General features: G+C 46.0%; 1 protein-coding gene across 1 annotated transcript in view; it reads right to left on the minus strand.

Annotated features, from left to right (window-relative positions):
* PAPPA (pappalysin 1) overlaps positions 1-19,785 on the minus strand; it is a 236,897-nt gene that overhangs the window by 179,110 nt on the left and 38,002 nt on the right. Inside the window, exon 3 of the mRNA XM_045563088.1 lies at positions 2,104-2,249. Within this exon, the coding sequence (XP_045419044.1) occupies positions 2,104-2,249 (146 nt within the window). The remainder of the gene's footprint in view (positions 1-2,103; positions 2,250-19,785) is intronic.

The following is a 19,785-nucleotide window of genomic DNA, read 5'->3' on the forward strand; positions in this document are numbered from 1 at the left end:
CAATCATAATATGAAACATAATCCCCTTCCCACCCAAGGCTTTTTCCAGGGATCATGGCGTAACAGCAGAAAAAGAGGATAAAAAAATATGGTTCTAATAAATTGGGTTTGATTGGGGCTACTGCGGAGGAATTGCTTGTGGTTAACATCTCTCAGGATGGGGAGGGGCAGCCTGGGGCTGGGCTGCAGTTAGCCTGACATCCCTGCACTCTTTGTTCTGCTTCACACTGGCCTTGTGATCTTGGAAAACTGACTTTGCATCTCTGGTGAGCTCTCACATAAGCAGCTACAGTAGTGCCAGTGCTTCTCTGCCTCTCCTGGCAGCTGCAACACTAAGGTACCAGGGGGCAAGACCATTCCGGGAATGACGATAGCATTGTGGACTTAATGTGCTGGCCGGTCCTGTCTGTTGTGCCTCATCTACTCCCAGCTCACCCCTTTCTGCAGAGTGACAGCACTGGGCCCCAGTCCTGTTTCATTGCTTCTCTTAAAAGGTGAAATAACTGGAGCCTGACATCATCCTGAAACACTATAACATGCTATGGATTTATAGCCTCCCATACTCCTGGCCCTGAGCCAGTCTCTGAAATTTATGGAATTATCAGGAGTATTTTTCTCTAACTTTAGAAGCCTGCTGTTCAACCCTTCTCAGACTCGGATCATGGCCCTTTTGGCTGCTTTTCCAATAAATAGGGCAGAATTTCAGAGCTGAGAAGGATCCTTGGAGGCCATCTAGTCTAACCTGATCATTTAAAATTGGAGGACATTGAGACCAGGGGAAAGAAAAGAGACTTGCCTAAGGCCATACTGCTAAGCAAAGTCACGAGAACAACCATGTATTTTGGCTCTGCTCTGGCATGATTTCCACACGTGCAGTACGCATGTGATATAAGCTGATCATCTTCAAGTTTGCCTAAGCTGCACACTCTCTTCTGCCCAACCCCTGTCTCTGTCTGTCTGTTTACCTATCTGCCCATCCATCATCCAGCCCAGAATTTCTCAACCTCAGCACTATTGACATTTTAGACTGCGTAGTTCTTTGCTGTGGACAACTGAAAGACATTCAGCGGCATCGCTGACTTCTACCCACTAGATGCCAGTAGCATTCCCCCATTTGTAACAACCAAAAATGTCTCTAGACCACGCCAAATGTTTTCTAGAGGATAAAATCCCCCCCCAGCTGAGAATAACTGGATATTTGTCTTTATATCTGTCACTATTTACATAACCATATGCATGCATACACACACATGCACACACACATACACAACTGGTTTCACTCTCTTAAAACAATTGAAAAATGAATTGTCTGGAGGGAACTAAGTCTGTGGTTTGATTCAGCACAACTTCCATCATGTGAAGTTGTAGAATCTCTCATCTCCAAGACAAAGTAGACTTGGAGCAGCTACTGGGTTCTGGGTGCTTCACTGGGAGACCAGGCTGGCCTGAGGATCCACCCAGCATGGTCACTCCGCTGAGCCCTCACACTCTCAGAGGAGGATGTTCACCAAACCATCAGTATTCATTGCTCTAAATAACAGGAACATTCTACCAAGGGAAAAATGGTTAAATAAATTGTAGTGCCCTTGCTCAATGGAATATTATGTGGCTATTAAAAATCTGGTCTTTGGAGAGGTAGACATCACCCATCATTTAAAATCTCTTGTGATTTTAAATGAAAAAAAAAAAAATGGGCGGGAAGTAATGATAAGATGTCCGTAACATGGAAGAATGCAGATAGCATGATATTAATTGAAAAAAGAACAAAATTTGCATCTGTGCTATGATTTCAAATATGTACAAGTAAAACATGCATGTATACATGTAGAGGAATACTGGCAGAGGGCAGAGAAAAATCAAAATTAAGGAACTACAATGTTTGGTTACAGGGTCTGGTTCAGAAACTGTTGTCATGTGCTTGGTGGTCAGAATGAGGTAATGACTACTACAGAGTTTTTTTAAATTAAAAAGTATTAAATAAATGGGTTGTTCACCATCACCATTGCCACCACCACCATCATGATCACAATAATGATCATCATTACTACAAAATTTATGACTGTCTTACTCCAATTTCCTCCTGAAGGAGTTTCTAAGACTCACCTAAGTGCATTAGGGCCTCCTTGTCCCATGGCCAAGTTGCTACTCCTGCCAACTCCTCCTCCGAGGAGTTTGCAAAGAAAATATTGAGATGTGTTGATCCGTCCAGTCTAAGAATGTTCTTCAGCTCATTAACGTCCAAGTAGGCTCTGAAACAGAAAAAGCACCTTGGCTGTTATCATGTCCCACGGAGGTACTATTCAAATAACACGCACTCTCCAAATAATTAAGAGCTACTCTGTGTGCCAGGCACTTTGCTAAGCACTTTATAAACATCACCTTATTGAATTCCTTCAATAATATTATAATATTCTCAGATAAGAAAATTAAGTCCTCGTGGGTTTAAAAGACTTGCCAAGGTTGCTAGGCTTGTAAATAGCAGAATTCAGTTTCAAACTTAGATTTACCTACGGACAACATTTGTTCCCCTAAGGACTCTGTCATAGTGCCTGAGGACAGGGCCACATAGTGGGAGTGGGCTTGGCTTCTTCCCTCCCTCACCCATTTACTGTGGACCTTGGACCCCCTATTTTGCAAACACAGAGCTGCATGAGAAAGCCTGTTTTGCATCTCTACATCAGCCTTGCAAGGAGGCATTATTACTCTGCTGTCAAAATGAGCAACATGTGTTCCAAAATTATTAAATAGATTTCCCAAAGTTATGGAACTGTTGTTCAAGGCTAATACTGGCTAGCTTGGAAACCTATCCTGTTTCCATTGAGGCATCATCCTAACTCCAATAGAGGATTCTGCATATTGTAAGCCTTTATTTATTTATATGTAAATAAACTAGGGAGGGATAGTGTATTTGGGGTTTCTGTCATTGTAGACTCACATAACTGGAAAGTAAATTAGTTGCCCGCTGTACAATCATCAGCTCTTTCATACATGGGACAAACATATGTTGGAGGGAGAAATAGATAGGAGGTAGTTAGACAGAGAGAGAGAGAGAGAGAGAGAGAGAGAGAGAGAGAGAGAGAGAGAGAGAGAGAGAGAGAGAGAGAGAGAGAGAGAGAGAGAGAGATGGTCTTTGTAAAGAGACTGGCATATCCTAGGTGGTCAAGAAATAAGAACTCTTCTCCTGGGATGTGACTTTCATCAGGACAGAAACCTGAACATGAGGACCCACTTTCTGCTCTGGATAAGTCACAGGCATATTATTCAGTGGCTCATTTTCTAAGCAGAGAGAGGCATCTTGCTCCCCTCTCATGCTTCCTTCAGCCCCCATTTGTCTGCCACTATGCATTTGAGGAATCCTGTCAGCAGCTGACAGTCATTCTTAAGGTTGGAAATGAATCAATGAATAAAAATGTAAATAAATAAGCAAGTGATCAACATGATGCAGTAGATGAGATAAAGTCAACGAATAATGATATTTCACGTTTGCTGGGCCCTTCTATGTGGCCCAAGTTCACGTGGATTATCTCCTTTAATCTTCTTAATAACATAGAGGTAGGTAGTATTATTATCCCCATTTTCCAGGGAAGGAAGCTGAGGCTCAGCAACTTCCTGTCTTGCTAAGGTCAAGCAGCTGGTTGGTAGTGTTTTCCTATTAATAATTTTCATAATGCTGTCTCTCCCTGAGAGTTCTCACAGAGCCAGTAGTACACATTAATGACAGCTCCTTTCTTTTTCTCTCTTGGAGTAACAGATTAGCAAAATAACTATTTACCCTGCCCATATGTGAGAGAGTAAAGTCCAAACTCCCTGGCTTGACCTCCAGGCCTCTGTCTACCCTTCAGTCTCCTCTCTTTTTGCTCCCTGTCTTGCATGTGCTTCTGTGCACGGGCAGCTCCTCTGCACCCACCACGACACATGAGCCCCTGGGTGGCTTTACTCAAGCTGCTGCCTCTGCTGGGTCTCTGGTCAGCACTTTGTCCTCTGATGAACAAATCCAGCATCTGTTCTGGCATCACCCCACTGGAAGACTTCCCTGGTTCCCACCTCACTTGCGCCCCCTTTACCGTCTGCATGGTAGTGTACGCTTTCATATGCCATTTCCATTAATCGCCTCACCTGTCTATGCCTACCACTCTTTCGTGCCCACCTGGGGGCAGGGGAGGTGCCTTATTCATCTCCCTTTATCTAGCTCTCAGCACAGGGCTTGATATCTGGTGAGCACTCAGTAAATGCTGATGGAACTGAATTTAAATTGGGAAGGAAAAAAGCTAAAATATTTAGGTCTCAGTCCCAGTTTCAACAATCCCTGACAATGAGACCCCAGTTTCCTTATCAATACTCTGGAGTCAGTAACGGCTGCCTGATGCTGCACGGAGCCTTTCTGTGGGTTGCAAACCCACACCTCTACCTTGATGTAAATAGGATGCGGATGCGTCTGAGACCTAGATTGTCCTGGCCATATGTGTCATAGAAAGCCCCAAGCTCATGAGACCAAACGTCCCTGTGACCATCATTTTTACAGCTTTTCACAAAAACATTCAGAGATATAGGTGCAGAAAGGACAGGTTAATTCCATGTCTAAGTTGAACTGACTAATTCCAGGGACAGTCACACAAGCTTAGATCTTGACCCAAAACCTTGCTGCTGAGACCTTCTTTTCAGCTTCTTAGACTGGAAGCCTCCTGAGGAGTTCTAATCAGTCTGCTCTGTCATCAGAAAAGGCACAGAGAAAGGAGCAAGCTAACATTTATTAAGCACTTGCTGTGTGCCAGCCAGTGTGCTAGGAGCACATGTTGCCTGTCTCTGTTCACTATTTGAAGCAATGCAATCACTGCTCATTCCCAAGGTTTGAATCTAGTTCTTCCACGTGATATTTGGGCTACCCTGTGCAATTTGCTTAACTTCTTGTGCCCTAGTTTCTTTACACACAGAATGAGCATGGTAACAGTACCTACGCCATAGAGTTGTTCAGAGGATTAATGAAGTTAATAAAGGGAGTATAATTAGAATAGTGCCTTAGAATAATGCCTCACGTGTAGAAAACCTCAGTACACGTTTAGCTATTCCTATCATTTATCCCCATCTCACAGATGAAGGAACAGAGGTTCGGAGATCACACAACTGGCGACAAGGCCAAGTGCAAATCTAAATGCCTCCAACTCTTCCCACAACCCCACCCTCATTTCCAAGCTCACCCAGGCCCATAGTGGAAAGAGAAACAAGGGCATGGGAGGAGAATGAAAACACAGAGGAGCCGAGATTTTCTTGGATCAGCCCTTTCCACTAAATTTATCATTTTCTAATTGATTTGTCCATTTCCATCAAGTGTTCTCTCAGGCAGAGAACACAAATGTTATTAGAGAAAGCCACCTCTGCCCCACAGCCCTGGGATGAGAAAGCTTCATGAGAGACAGAGACAGGGTGGGGTAGGGGCAGGGGAGATGTGTTAATTGATTGTTTATTCAGTGGTAATTGCAGAAGCCAATCTTTTCAAGAGGTGGTGTTCATCCTAGCCCAAAGCAGAGAAGTGGGATATCAGAGCTTCTCCCTGGCTTGTAAGTGGGATTTTTCATGCTTTGGGAAGACTCCATTTCCCAGAGGAGGGAGGATCCTGGCCCCACTGGCCTCTCTCCCCCTCATCTCTCCTGGGGCGACCCACCCAAAGGAATAAAAACACAGCTCTGTGGCTAAAAGTTTTCCTTCTGCTGGCTGAGGTCTCCCCGCCAGTAGGGAGCCAAGCTGGGTATCTCCCACATGTATCAGGAGGAAAATCTTGGGGACAATAGTCCCTGTGGGCATTTACCTCCCTACTGCTAACCCTTGAAGATGATGTTTTTTTTTCACTTTTGTCAGTTGACGGAGGAGAAAGTACAAGAGGTCAAATTTAGAAGGAACTCTAGAGTCTAGGGATGGGGATGGGGAGGGAAGGAAGAGGGCTTGCTAAGGCCACCTGACTTGACACTTGTGACTGTGGGAAGGCTGACCCTGTGTATATTTAATATATTGTAAATTGGACAAATTTATTTAAAAAAAAAAACATTCTCCATCTCCCAGAAAAATCAATTCAAATCCCAAATCTCTGTGTGTCTATTAGGTACCAGTACAACTCAGAGTTGCACAGATGAACCTGTATCCACAGGCAAGTTGCTTTACGTTTCTGAGTCCCAGTTAGCTCACGGGGACCCTGGCAGGATTAAATGAGATGACAGCTCAGCACGGTCCCAGCACACGCCCGGGAAATGGGAGCTCCCCTCCACATGCTGGCCTCCTATCTTCTCCTTCTGGAAAAGAACTTAAACTGACAGTCTGTCTCGGGGTAGGTTCTCCCAGTCTCGGCTCCCAGTGTCTCTTCCCCATCATCCAACCTTCTTCCTCCTCCTGCAACCTCACCCACTCAAGTTTCCACGGCTTCCTTATCCCATGAACCTCAGGTTTTCCCCAGTGATGCTCATTCCCTAAGCATGTCCATTAGTTTCCCTCCTCTGCCTCATAATCTCTCTTCCTGAATCTTAGCCTTTCAAAAATTTCACCCTCCTGCAAAGCCCAGCTTACATGTGATGCCCTCCACGTGTCCTCTCCTGACCACCTTCATCTATAAAGTGGGAGTGATGATGATCACCTCTCAGGGCTGTCGGAGGACCAGAGGCAACGCGGGTCAAGGGCCTAGTGTGGTGGCTGGCACGTAGAAGGCACTCGTTGATTAGCATGAGCTACTTTATTGCATCATTGTTAGTACAATAATAATTGTTATTAATAGCAACACCCAAATCATCATCATCAACTGGAGCTGAATATGAGTCCTCCCTTCTCTGTGCCCCCTAGTTTTAATTCCAGTCCTTTATCACCCTGTTTTGGGTTGTATTCACTGTGTGAGCACCTGCCTTCTCTATCTGGTTATGAGCTTCAAGCAGTTGGGACCAAGGCTTTGTCATCTCTGTATCCCTTAGACGTTCCTTCAAGAGAGAGAGAGCCTCCATGGATAGGCACCTCCTTCTCCAGTTGCATAATTTCAAAACAGGATGAGCAAGCCCAGGTCTCAGAGAAGTGAAGCAACTTGCTCAAGGTCACATATCAAATAAGGTGCATAGAAAGGCCTGGCGACCAACCTCTATGCTCTAGCCTGTGTGTATGTCACCCGGGTAGTAAAGTCACCTCTCCCTTTAGGTGGACACAGTTCCTTGCAGGGGCGCACAGCTTAGAGAGTCAACCATGGGACAGATGGCAGCCCCTGCTCTCTCCCTCAGCTGGACATCCCTGTGCGAACCTGCCTTCCCTATCTGACCTCATCTCACTACGTTCTGCTGCCTCCTTTAGCTCGGTGCTTTCCAGATCACAGTCTACAGAAGGCTAAATCCACAAGAAGCAAATGAATATGTAAAGAAAAAGGGTTTCTGAGTCAAACGAGTTTAGGACATGCTCTGTAAAACAAGGTTAAGTGTATATATTTTTTAATTGTGAGAATTTTCAAAGCCTTAATGATGCAAAATAAGAATAAGGCAGATAGTGCATGAAGTGTTCCTAATCATATTTGACCATAATCCCCCCCTCCTTCCATACACATTTTCTACCTTTGCAAAAAAGCATAAAACAGCACAACCAAAAGAAAAGTTTGAGAAATATGTGCTAGGTTGGAACATCCCTCCTAAGTTAGATCCTCTTCCCCGAGCTGCCTTTCAAGAGCAGTGTCTCCGTGTCTCTTTTCTTCCTGCACAACTCATGCACCTGGATCCCACTGTGGAGGCTGCGGGTCCCCTGGAATGTCTGTTTCACGGGGGCCCAGCCCTGATTGCCAAGACGCCCAGACTTTACCCCTTTGCCAGAACTGCATTTCAAAGCCATGAGTGCAGTTCTGGAGGGAGATCAAAGCTCTCTCAACTCAACTGTCATTAGAATATTTTCTTTATGCATCTCACTTGTTGGTGAGTGCCAACAACATATTTCCTAAATGCACTGGCCCGAGATGGTACAACTCTGTAATAGTCTGAATGAGAGGACTGTCAGGGCCTGTTTTATTGTAAGAGAAGCAAAAGGAAACCACATTCAAAATGCAAAACAACAAAAACAACAACAAATTCTTTAAATAAAATCATGGGAAAACATGCGAGAAGGCTTGAGTTTTTCCAACTCTCAAAGCGTAAGGCACTGGTGTTTCCGTTTTAAAGAAGGCTGGTCAGAAGTACAGCTCAGGAGCCTAGGGCAAGACTGAGTCTCGATTTCTATTCCCATTCAAAACAGGTTACCCTTCAGCTAACTTCCCCAATAAGGAGATCTTTGAGAAATGTCTCCCTAAAGAACTGCAACCCGGGCTCTTGATGGGTGCAGGTTGGTCACAGGGATGGGGCTGGCCATGTGCGGATGCCGGCAATTTGAGGAGGGTTTGTCTGAGCTAAACACTGGCTGAGAGTAGGCCACTTGTAAACTGTAGACTTGGAACAGTTCTTTCAAGTTAGAGGAAAAAGCAGCAGAGGGCTATTTTAAGAGAGATTTAGGATTCAAATCCACCTTCCTCCACCAAGTGGCCCTGTGACCTTGGACAAGTGACTTGGTCTATCTGGATCTTAGTTTACTCATCTGTGAAATGGGGATTATAAAATTCAACCCAGAAAGGGGCATATAGAAATTGAAGGAGCTAATACATGAGAAAGTGCCTAGAAGAGGACCCAACTCATGCAAAGGCCCCAAGAAGCACAATTCTCCTTTAAACTTGCTCATGGAACTAGAGAAAACTGGCCTTAGCTCCCAATGTCTGTTGGGTCTCCATTCCATCAGCAAACCCTGGTTCCCATCACTGGGCCAATGTCTTTATCTTCTTCATAGGAGGTTGCCTTGTTTCTCCATGTCATAGAGCAAGTTCTGTAATATTGCCCCTTTCTAAATTCTGATTGTAGCTTGTCATTCCCAAAGAGGCTCTCAAGTCCATGAACCACTACTCAATTTTCAGAACACACCAGACCATTTGAAAATGATTATCAAATATAAAGACGAAAGCCACTCAAGGCGAGTCATTAAAGCGAGATAAACCTCAGAATGTTTATTGCATCCATATCCTTGCCTCAAATAACAAGCTTCCTCCAAGCTGTGACCAGTATAAAAACCTGAATTTTGTACTTTATCCCAAGGGCCCTAGTGATCTGGACTTTATTCTCCTACTTGGTTTCATTGTCAGAAATGCCTAAATCTGCCTCCCTCATCTATAAAAAGAGACACAGAAAAAAAATACTAAGAGAGTTTATTAAATTCTTGGAATCCTGAATGAGTGGTTTCCAGAAAAACAGCTTTTATATGAAAGGTTGACACACAGGAAATAAAAATGTAATAGCATCAATCAAGATCAATTGAGAAATTGGTCATTCTTTTATTCATTTGTTCAATAAACCATTTTTCACTACCTTTCCTCTTTCCTGCCTCCCTCCGTTCCTTCCTGCCTACCTTCATTCTTTCCTTCCTTCCTTCCTTCCTCTCCACGTACCATTCATTCATTCTTCTCTACTTTTGTTCATCAATATTTATTAAGAGTGTATCATATAACATGCTTAAGCATGCAAATAGTGGTCATGCAAATAGTGGAAAAAAGAGTGTCCCCAGTTTATAGGTGAAGAGACCAGTGCTCTGTGAGGTGATGCCACTTTTTCAAGGTCCCTTCACTCATAGGTGTCAGAGGTGGGATAGCCCCGGTGGGTTGCATACTACAGGCCACATCCTGAGCCATCAGTCTTTCCTTCCTCCTCTGATATGTGTTAGGATGGGGGGGTGTGGAATGCAATGGGAGCATACAGTAATGACACGCACCCAGCAGAGGGTGGGTAAGATACTGCTGAGGTTTTCACATAAAGAACAAAACTTGGTTGGATATTGGACCAAGTGTAGGAAGCAGGGAAAATGGCAGAAGCTCCAGAGGCCTGGAAGAGCATGAGAAGAGTGAGGCATTGCAAGTCCCTACTTGCAAGTGGTTGCAAAGTTGAGAACATGTGAGTAACTTCACAAGATGAGGCTGGAGCGGACAGCACTGGCTGCGTCACTGCCATGGTTTGGATATTTGTTTCCTCCAAACCGCATATTGAAACTTGATCCCCGATGTTGGAGGTGGGTCCTAGTGGGAGGTGTTTGGGTCACGGGGGCGGATCCTTCATTCATGGCTTGGTGTCACTCTCCTGGTAGTGAGTAAGTCCTTGCTCTATTAGTTCTTGCAAGAGCTGGTTGTTAAAAAGAGCCTGACACCTCCTCCTCTCTCTCTTGCCTCCTCTCCTGCCATGGGATCCCTGCTCCCCTTCGCTGCCTTCTGTGAGTGGAAGCAGCCCGCCTGAGGCCCTCACTGCCAGAAGCAGACGCTGGCGCCATGCTCCCTGTGCAGCCTGAATACCTGTACACCAGATAAGCCTCTCTTCTACAGCAGCACAAAACCATCTAAGACAATCAGGAAGGGTCTTGTGTACCAGGTTTTGGAGAGTGGAAATTGTCCTGGAAGCTCTAAGCAGACTCTGGCAGAGCATATGGAAGAGGATAAAACGATATCGTTTACATTTTCCAAAGAGATTCCTGGAGGAATTTGGAAGACAGACTAGAGGAGGGATGAAAATAAAAAAGGAGGCATTGGCAGTGTCTTGCAGAAAAAGGGGTGGATATAAGAATAGTTACAAAGTAGTGGTGTTCATTCATGGGGAACAACTTGACCCTGAGTTGGGGTGGGAATGAGGGAAGTTTATGGGTCTGGTTTATTATTTGGTCTACTGTAGTATTTTTCCTTTCTGGGTCTCAGATGCTAAACAGCAAAGCCCCCTGACGTGTTGCTCTAAACCCCAGGCCCAGCAAGAGGTTTGTCTCCTTGGGTTGCGCCCTCTGCTGCATTTCCTTGAAAATCGTAGGAAAGTCACTGGCCTGCAGCTCTCTGTGGACAGGACCACGACGAGACCAGTGATGGGTGAGATGGAAAATCCCAAGGATCCGGATTCCAGGAGAGGAGGCTCAGAGAGGCAGGGTGGGACAGTGGAGAGGTTCTTAGACTTTGGGATTATTGAAAACAATCGAGATGGAAATGAGTAGTGATTTGTAATTTTGATGGATAAATAAAGCACTCAAAAGGGGGAAAAAAACCCTCCACCATGTATGATGTCCCTCATATCATAACATAAAAGGTACTTGAGTAGTACTACAAAAGACAAAATAAAATAGTCTCAGAACAAAGGACATTACTTTAAGATAAATACATCACTAGGAACTACATAGCTGCTATTTTTCTCATTTGTCTTCTTGAAAAAAATTTTTAGGGACTGCTGGGGCAAAAGGCAAAGTGTCAGAAGACCTGGTTCCTGGCAAGCTCGGCTACACTCTCTTGGTTAACATGACTCAGCCTTTAGGACTCAGCCTAGAGGACACTCTGACCCCTTAATGCCTGAGTCAGGTAACCACCCCCTGCATTCCTCCCAGCACCTTGGACTTCTCCATAATAGCACTCACCCAACTAGCTGCTTATCTTTTTGTAGGAAATCCAAGAGGGCAGAATCACAGCTGTCTTGTGCAGTGTTCAATGCTGTACCCCCGGCACCTAGCACTGTGCCTGACACATAGTAGGCACACACACACTCACACTCACACTCGCATACATTAATTGCTGGATGAACAGCCACTTTCCTAAGATTTTTTCTGGGGGTACTACAATCTCTGCTTTCACAGCCTCAGAAACCCAGAGTTTACTCATTTTCCAAGCAGCCATTAAGGCACGAGGAATCACCTGATAAGTATGAAGGTGAAACAATTGAGGTGTGATGCTGTAATCAAAAGGACCACGATAGTAATGTGACTATCTCATATCAAATGACTGTTTTCACAACAAAAACACGCGGGCAGTTCAAGGGCCCACAGCTTTCTCTTCCCATCACCTCTCTGCCTTCTTGGAACATCAAAACCACAATTGATAAATAACACAACTGACCACACTGAACAGAAAATACACAGCTCGTGGACAGCCCTGTGCTCTGTCTTATGCTTATGGCACAATTACACGCAGGCAAATGATACCTATTCCATAACATGTAGCAGCCACAGTGTTTTAAGTATGGTGGTATTTCAGAAGGCTGCAGAGTTTGGCTCTAAATTGTAGCCATGCAGGCCATATAGCTGATGTGAATACCAACTAAAAAATATCAAACTTGGGAGGGATGAATCATGAATTCCATCATCACCAATATGTGTCAATACAGCAATGTCCGAGTTTTCATCTGGACTGTGGCCCCATGACAGTCACCTAACCTTAGGCAAATAACAAACGTATCTAAAGTTAAAACAATACAGTCACTACGGTAGATGTAGATCTCTCTGGATGACCTTGAATAGGTCTAGTGACTTCTCCAAATTTTGGCCTCTCTTGGGGTTAAAACGGAGACAGCTCTCGGAGGGTCATGTGACTCTATAAGAGTTCGAGTATGGGGAAATAATGCTGGAAAGCATGACATTATATGTCAGCCTGTCAGAAGGAGAATTAACTTCAAATTGATTTTTGGAAAGAGGATGCCACATTTGGGGCCCGAGGGAAAATGAAATAGCAGACATGCAGACCGCTTCAGTATGGGGTACCGTCACCGGGCCACTGTTGGGATTTGAGTAATGTGAGTAGGATTTTTTCAACTTGTCATAGAGCATAATTGTTCCCTCATTCCTACACTGAACACATCGTACCCAATTACGACATAGGGTCTGGTACATCCTTTGAAGGCAGGGACTGTCTCTCATTTCCCTGGGCATCTCTCTTTGTCAGGGCACGGCTTCATTTGTACCTTTTAAACATTACGTCCTGTCTTTGTGCCCTAGTCCTAGTCCCCATAAGCTTGGCACAAGGATTCCAGGATTACAATGCCTTGATTTGGGAATGCCTGGACAGGAACATCCTCCCATTTTGCAGATGAGGAATTTGAAATAAGAGAAGGGAAGTAAGTGCCTGACTCCACTCTGGCCACTAAGTTCCTGGAAGAATCCAGTCACTTCCTTCCTCGTACTTGGCCAGACCACAGGCAAACTGTGCTCTTCGATCATGGATCCTCATAGGAAAAGGCTCTCCCTTGAGTCTCTCTTTCACTCTCTGTAAGATTCTGAGATGCCTCATGATTTCGTGGAGTTATAGTCATCACTGTCCTCTGTGGCCATAAAAATAGTTCAGTAGTCAGAAGTCAAGCTCAAGGCCAAGAGCTGCGGTTGGCGTCTGAACTCACAACAGGCTGCACACACAGAAGAAGCCCGGAATGGAGACAGCACCCCCTGCAAGCCCCACCCTCCGCCAGCAGACCACTGGAGCAGCCGACAACATGGAAAAGAGAAAGAAGGAAAGGCAAAGGAGGAAGAAGAAAGATGGAAAACACCCCTCCACAAAACAAGGAAATGCAAGTCTGTTCTACTTATGCAGACAAACCCAGGAGCAAAACGCACTGCTGTTCACACGCCAGTTTTGTGTTTCCAGAAAGTGAGAGTGGAGGTGTGGAGTGTCCCTCTCAAGACGTGGAAAACTGCCCTGCGGTGAGTTTGAAGGAAGAAGCTGAGCTGTCACCAACATAGGAAAATGTATTTCACTAAAACAAAATGTACCGCTGCTGTCTGTCCGTTCAACCCTCCCTCACACCCCCACCGGCTTTGTTTCCTAACCTGCAAGGGCATCTGACCAAGTGCCGAGGCTGTCATGAGTGGTCAGTGTCATCAGTGGATGGAGAAAGGAAAATGAGAGTGCTGAGTATGCCAAACCCAGGGTGGAAAAACCCCGCTGCCTCCTGCTGAGGCCCTCGCAGGGGGACCCAGTACTCGCACCCGTCCGGGAGGTGGGACAGGGAACACACCTAGGAGAAGGGTGAGAGAGGGGGCACCTCAGATCCCAGCATGTTGGGGGGCTTCCCTGGTGTGTTCCCCCAAAAGGTCCCCAACTTTTACCTGCAAACTCTGAGGATCTAGGATGTGCTGGGGCGAGAGTCCCAGGCGAGGAGGGGGCTTGCTTGCTGTGGTCCTGAGCACATTGTGGGCACCCTCCTGGCTTCTTTCCAGTTCCTTCCCCACTCTCTATTCAATGAGCCCCCACTTGGGATCCCAGACACACACCTTGGCTTTCTGTTGGAAATGCATAAACTGAGTGTAGCATGCCGCTTATCTCCTGGGAAAACGAATCCATTAGCATTTAGTACATGCAGGGCTCTTGGTAGTAGAGAGTGATTGATTAGGTCGTCTCTGATTCCTCCTCCAGCCCTGAGATTCCAGTGAGGGGGCTCAGGATTGGAAGATGGCGAGGAATTCAGGGGCAGGCAGGTGAGAGGTCAGAAGAGCTCCCAGAGACGGGGAATCCCCAAACAACAGCAGCAGCAACAACTGCTATTTTCAGCGCTCACCATGCGCCAGGCGCTATTCTAAAGGGTTGGCTGTGTACGATTTCATCCAACCCTCTAAACCACCCAATGCAGGAGCCTGTTACTTTCATCCCTGATTCTACAGAGGAGGCAACTGAGTCTTTGACAAAGGAAGAGACCTGTGCAAGGTTACAGAACTGTTAAGTGGCTTCACTGAAGTATATTCTGTCTCCACAACTTGTGTTCTTATTTATTTGCTCCACTGTGCCTCACAGGTCACTGTTTCGAGCTCCTTATTAACCTCATCCTTAGGGGCCATGAATAGTTCTTTTAACTTCATTCACCCCTGTACTCTGCTCTCAAAGACCAAAGTGGCATAGGTACTAGGTCTTCAGATGGAACTTGTGAGAAAAGGTAGAGTTTGTTCAGAAGAACAGCACGACGAAAACCCAGACTGAATCAGAAGAATCAAACCCTGTGCACAAGCATGCCTGGGTATGCGTGTCTGTGTATCAACACTCAGGCTGGCTCACAATGGGGTAACTTCAGCCAGTCTGGCACAGCCCCGATTATGACCAATCCCAGCACTGCCTGGGATGGTTCTGTACGGAAATATGTCCTCTAATACAGCAAGACATTTGGGTCCCTTTCAGAATAAACTAGTGTGCAAACTCAATGAGTTTGATAGAAGTTATATGGTTTTTATTTAAAAATATCAATTCTGCGGCCAGTCCTTAAAAAAAAATTAGGATTTTGAGAATGAAAGTAATCTTGGTAAATGCTCTCAATTTGTATACTGCAGTTTCATCCAGGCCTTTTTGTATGAGCCTGCAGGAAGGCAGTCTCCGTGAAGCAATGCTGACAGGAGATGGTGCGCAAGCAAGAAGGGAGGAAACTTTTCTCTAGCACCTACTATGCGCCAGGCACTACACCAGGTGTTTCACACAGATGACTCCATTGAAGTTTCATGACACGCCACAGGATAGCTGTTATCACCCAGTTTTTACAGATGAGAAACCGGCGACTCTTACTGAGCCATGTGCCAAGGTCAGACAGCTAAGTGCAGAGCGGAGCCAAGCTTCAGACTCTGGTCAGTCTCCAACACGCATAATTTTTCCACTACACCAGGCCTGACTCCTGTTATTGCTTTAATGAATATTAGTCACGTTAAATAAAGCCTGATATTCTGATTATAAAATTCCAAGCAATTTCTTTTACATGATTACTGGAAAAGAATGAACAAAGTTACTGAAAAAATAACAATGTCCCCTTTCATCTGCATGCCGGTTAACTCTTTCCAGAACTCTCTCTGGAATATCATTTTATGCAACCCTCATGGCAATTGTGTGATCCAGGCAGTAGATATTATTATTATTTTCTTTTGAGAGATGTGAAAATGGAGGCTCAGAGAGATTAAGCAACTTGCCCAAGATTGCACAGCTAGGAAACTACTGAGCTAAGGCTAGAATATATTTCCACTGAATTCTGGCATTCTAAATCAGCCTGATTCTTCAAGTCTACAACTGGAAGAAAAAGAATCATGGCATGTACCTGCACGAAGCCCCAACCAGACTCACCTCTTTCCTGCACCCTTCCAACACCTCCTGACCTCAAGCCCTTTGCCCCATTATACCGCCGTCTGGCCTGCCCGCCAGCTCTTTTCCACCATGACAAAGCCTGTTCATGCTAGAAGCCTGCTATGTGCCTTCTCCACCATTAAACCCTTCCTAACTCCTCCAAACCACAGTGACCCTGCCTTTTCTCAGAGCTCATGGGAGCCTTAAAGTCTATGTGGTTCGCTGGGAAATTAGTCATCTGCCTTCTTGCCGTCTCTCAAATGACTGCAACAAAATGTCATTAAACCACAGCACACAAGCACCTTGAAGACAGAGATTATATCTTGAATCCCTAAAGCATTTATCACAGTGCTCTGGATACTGAGGTGTCTTAACAAAACATGGATGACAGGTGAGCACACGGCCATATGCAGAGTAACATTCCCGAGTTCCAAACAGCTGGCTTCTACGACATCAAGGCAATAGCGGGGGGAGTTGAAACAGGATGGGAGCAGGAGGTGAGACCCTGCGTCTCGGTGTCAGCTCAGCCCCACTGTGGCTGTGTGGCCTGGGTCAGCACCTGCCCCTCCTTGAGAGCATGGCCATCTCACCTGTAGCAGGAGGACCCTCTGCTGCTGGACCCTCTACTCCTTTCGGCTCTGACAGCCCCTGATTCCATTCAACCTTTTTAGATTTAGAAGGAACTGGCGAGTAGGAAATGTATGTTCCATGAGATCATCACAGAAAATACATGGGAAACCCCACCAAGAAAAGACAAATCATTTACTGGATCTTGATAAGGGACAGGGGAAGAGGCTGAGGGGGACCACAGCTGCCAGCAGAGGGGTCAAGGGGGTGATTTCAAGGCTTATCACAGCCCCTTTTGTGAGACTTCCAGTAATGTTCACTTGGGTCCAAAAAAATTTTAAAAACCCTGGCCCCAGGGGAATGCCCTTGTTACATTAAAAAACAATACTGATAATAAAGAAGAGACAAAGGGGATGTTTTCCTAGGAGACAGCAGTGTGTGGGGGAAGTTTCTTTTTTCCCACCCATCCTATTCCTTATGAACAGACATTTGTGAACAAAGGTGACAGTCACTTGAGGGTGCCAGAGCTTGCCGTTTAGAGGGGTCCAAACAGGACCCGGGCAGGGGGTGGGGGCTGCTGCAATGTCCTCTCACAGGGAGCTGGTTACAGCCCAGAGTGTCAAATGCCCCTGGATTTCCTGACACTGGGACTTTCTATTAATATCCAGGCTTTCCATTTCATTTATGAAAGGGTGTGTGAAGTGCATTCCACTTGTTGTAGACGTCTCTAATGGCTGCAGATGAAGTTCTGCCTACCTGGCTGTCTCCACCACCGGAGAGAATGGCCAAGGTTCACCCGGGATGTCTTTTTTCTAACTGGCCAGGCTCATGCAAAGGCTGTTACTGCTCACACAGACTGCTGCACCTGGCTGAGCCCACACCAGCGGCTGCAGTGGGGTGTTGACCCGTGAGTCTTACCTGCTACATGGTGAGCTCCAGGAGAGCAGTGATGGGGCTGACTCAGGGGGAGCATGCAACAAAAACTTATGGAGACAAGAAAAGAAGAACAGAAGGGAAGAAGACAAGGGAGGGAAGCAGGAGGAAAGGAAGGAGGGAGGGAGTTTTAAGCTTGATATTAAAGTTTTCCACAGGATGAATTAACCTTTCTCTGCTCATGGTCTGGATCCCAGACATGTTGACCGACCCCTCTGCATGGGCTGGGCTGGCTGGCTGTGTGCTAAACAGTCTCCACTCCCCAGCCCTTCCCACCCTGCTCTGTGCCCTGGGGGGCTGGCCCCTAGGACTGCATCAACAGGTTCCTTCGACTTGGGACTTGCAGTTTAGTTCCCCCAACAGGAAGCACCTGCAGGAGGCTGGAAGGCAGGGAGAGTGACAATGTGTAATTTACTCTCCTGGTTCCCTTCTGTTCAGGTGACTGCAGCCTGGTTGCTTCCCTGTGCTGAGAGCGACAGCTGCTGCCAGGAAACCCGCTCCACACAGCCACTCTCTTTGGGCTCCATCTCCTCTCCCTCCTCTTGCCCCTGCAGGCCAGGGTTAGAAATGACTCCCCATGGTTTGCTGATCACCTTCCCTGGAGTATAGTTCTAGGCCTTGCTGGTTGTCCTAAGTCTTGCCTACAGCATTGTAAATAGCCTCTCCTTCAGAATACCCCCTCCTCCAGCTCTCCTTAATTATTCTGTTTGAATGTGCCATCTGTTCCCTGCTAGGACCCTGACTGATGCAGTCTGCATCTCTACCTCTCAACGGGCTGCCCATTCCTGCTTGCCTACTCACTTCGTGCTTCCTCCAGCTGAGCTGCCTTGTTTCCCCTGGTCGGAATAAATCTCTGCTTTTTAGGTCTCCTGTCCCATTGTGTGTCTCTAAACTTACAGATCAGATTTTCCTATGTTTGCATATGATTTTCCCACTAAAGTGGAAGCCCCTCCATGGTGAGGAACATGTCCAACTCCTGGCAACACTCCCAGTGAAGAGCAGAGAAGCTGGCAGAGCTAAATATGCCCAATAAGTGCCTGGTAAAGAGAAGAGACACCATCACTATTTGGTGTCCTAAAATGATATAGAATAAGATATCAGTGACAAAATTGGACTGTGCAGTGCTCCAGGCCAATACCATGAAGGCCACCTTCTCTACCAGTGCTGTATTCTTGGCCATGGCCTGTCAGTGCTGATTTGCATGCCTCTGGTGATGGGGAGCTCACTCACTCACACACAAAGCTCTTCCCCAGAAAGACCATTCTGACTGAAGGTGACATCCTCTATGACTCAGCTCAAGGCAGCCTCCTGTAACTGCAGCACTCTGCTCCCAGCCATGGCTTGGAAGCCATATAGAATAATCCTACTACCTTTCCTGCAGGACTTGAAGTGTGTGTGTCATGACCTTGTGATCTTGGCCCTGTGAGAATTTTCCCCTCCAGGCTAAACATGTTTAAATGGTTATATGACAGGGCTCCCAGCCCCCTTCGTCAACATCCTCAGTTAGCTGTCCTCTCATCACTGACACTTAATAAGGAAAGCCCACTGCCAACGCAGCTCTGACAGTTCTGAAGCAGCTCATGGAAACCCAAGGCCATTATCCAATTCCCTTCCAAACTCACGTGCTCAGCACTTCACAATCCCAAGCTCTCAGGAGAGTTGGGAAGAAGACAGCAAGGACAGAACGTGAGGTAGCAGGTGTCTGTGCTGACAAGAATGTCAGGGCAGTGCTGGGAAACTGACTCACTGCAGATGGCCAGGGGTCAGAAATCTGGAGCCCCTCCCTCCCTCAGGATTCACCACTAAAGAACTGGGTGAGTTTTAGCCTCAGTTTCCCTCTATTGGCGATAAGGGGGCTGGACTCAGAATCTCTGAGGATGTTTCCAAGTCTGACAATTGATACCATTCTCATGTCTTCTGCAACCTCTCTACTGGGACTGGGTGCTTTCTTGTAGTACATGCATTCCTGAGAACATGGACCAATGGGCCCAATGACTATTAGATAAAAAGTAAGAGTTTAAATGTGTTAAAAAGGAATCGTACTTCTTTGCTAGAGTCTGCCAATCTGCCCAGCTGCACTACTGGTGGATCTCATTTTACTCAAGGGAATTGCTGCAGAAATTGTCAGAATGATGAATTTTCATCAATGCTACTCAAAGTAGGCAGTCCACAAACTGTTTCCCACTAACTTATGGCACGATGAGTAGAGAAATGGTGAGGCAGCACTCGGAAATGTGTAGGGGACCCTCTCTGTCACTGCTGCACCATTCTGGAGGTATTTTGTTTTTATGTCAATTCATTTTTGTTGTCTGTTACAAGGGTATTGTTTTATAATATATAGGAAGAAACAAAACTGGCCTTCACAGTAGATTGAGAAGTGGTGATTTTACAAC

Source organism: Lemur catta, chromosome 10 (genome assembly GCF_020740605.2).
Source record: "Lemur catta isolate mLemCat1 chromosome 10, mLemCat1.pri, whole genome shotgun sequence".
NCBI classification, from domain to species: Eukaryota; Metazoa; Chordata; class Mammalia; order Primates; family Lemuridae; genus Lemur; species Lemur catta.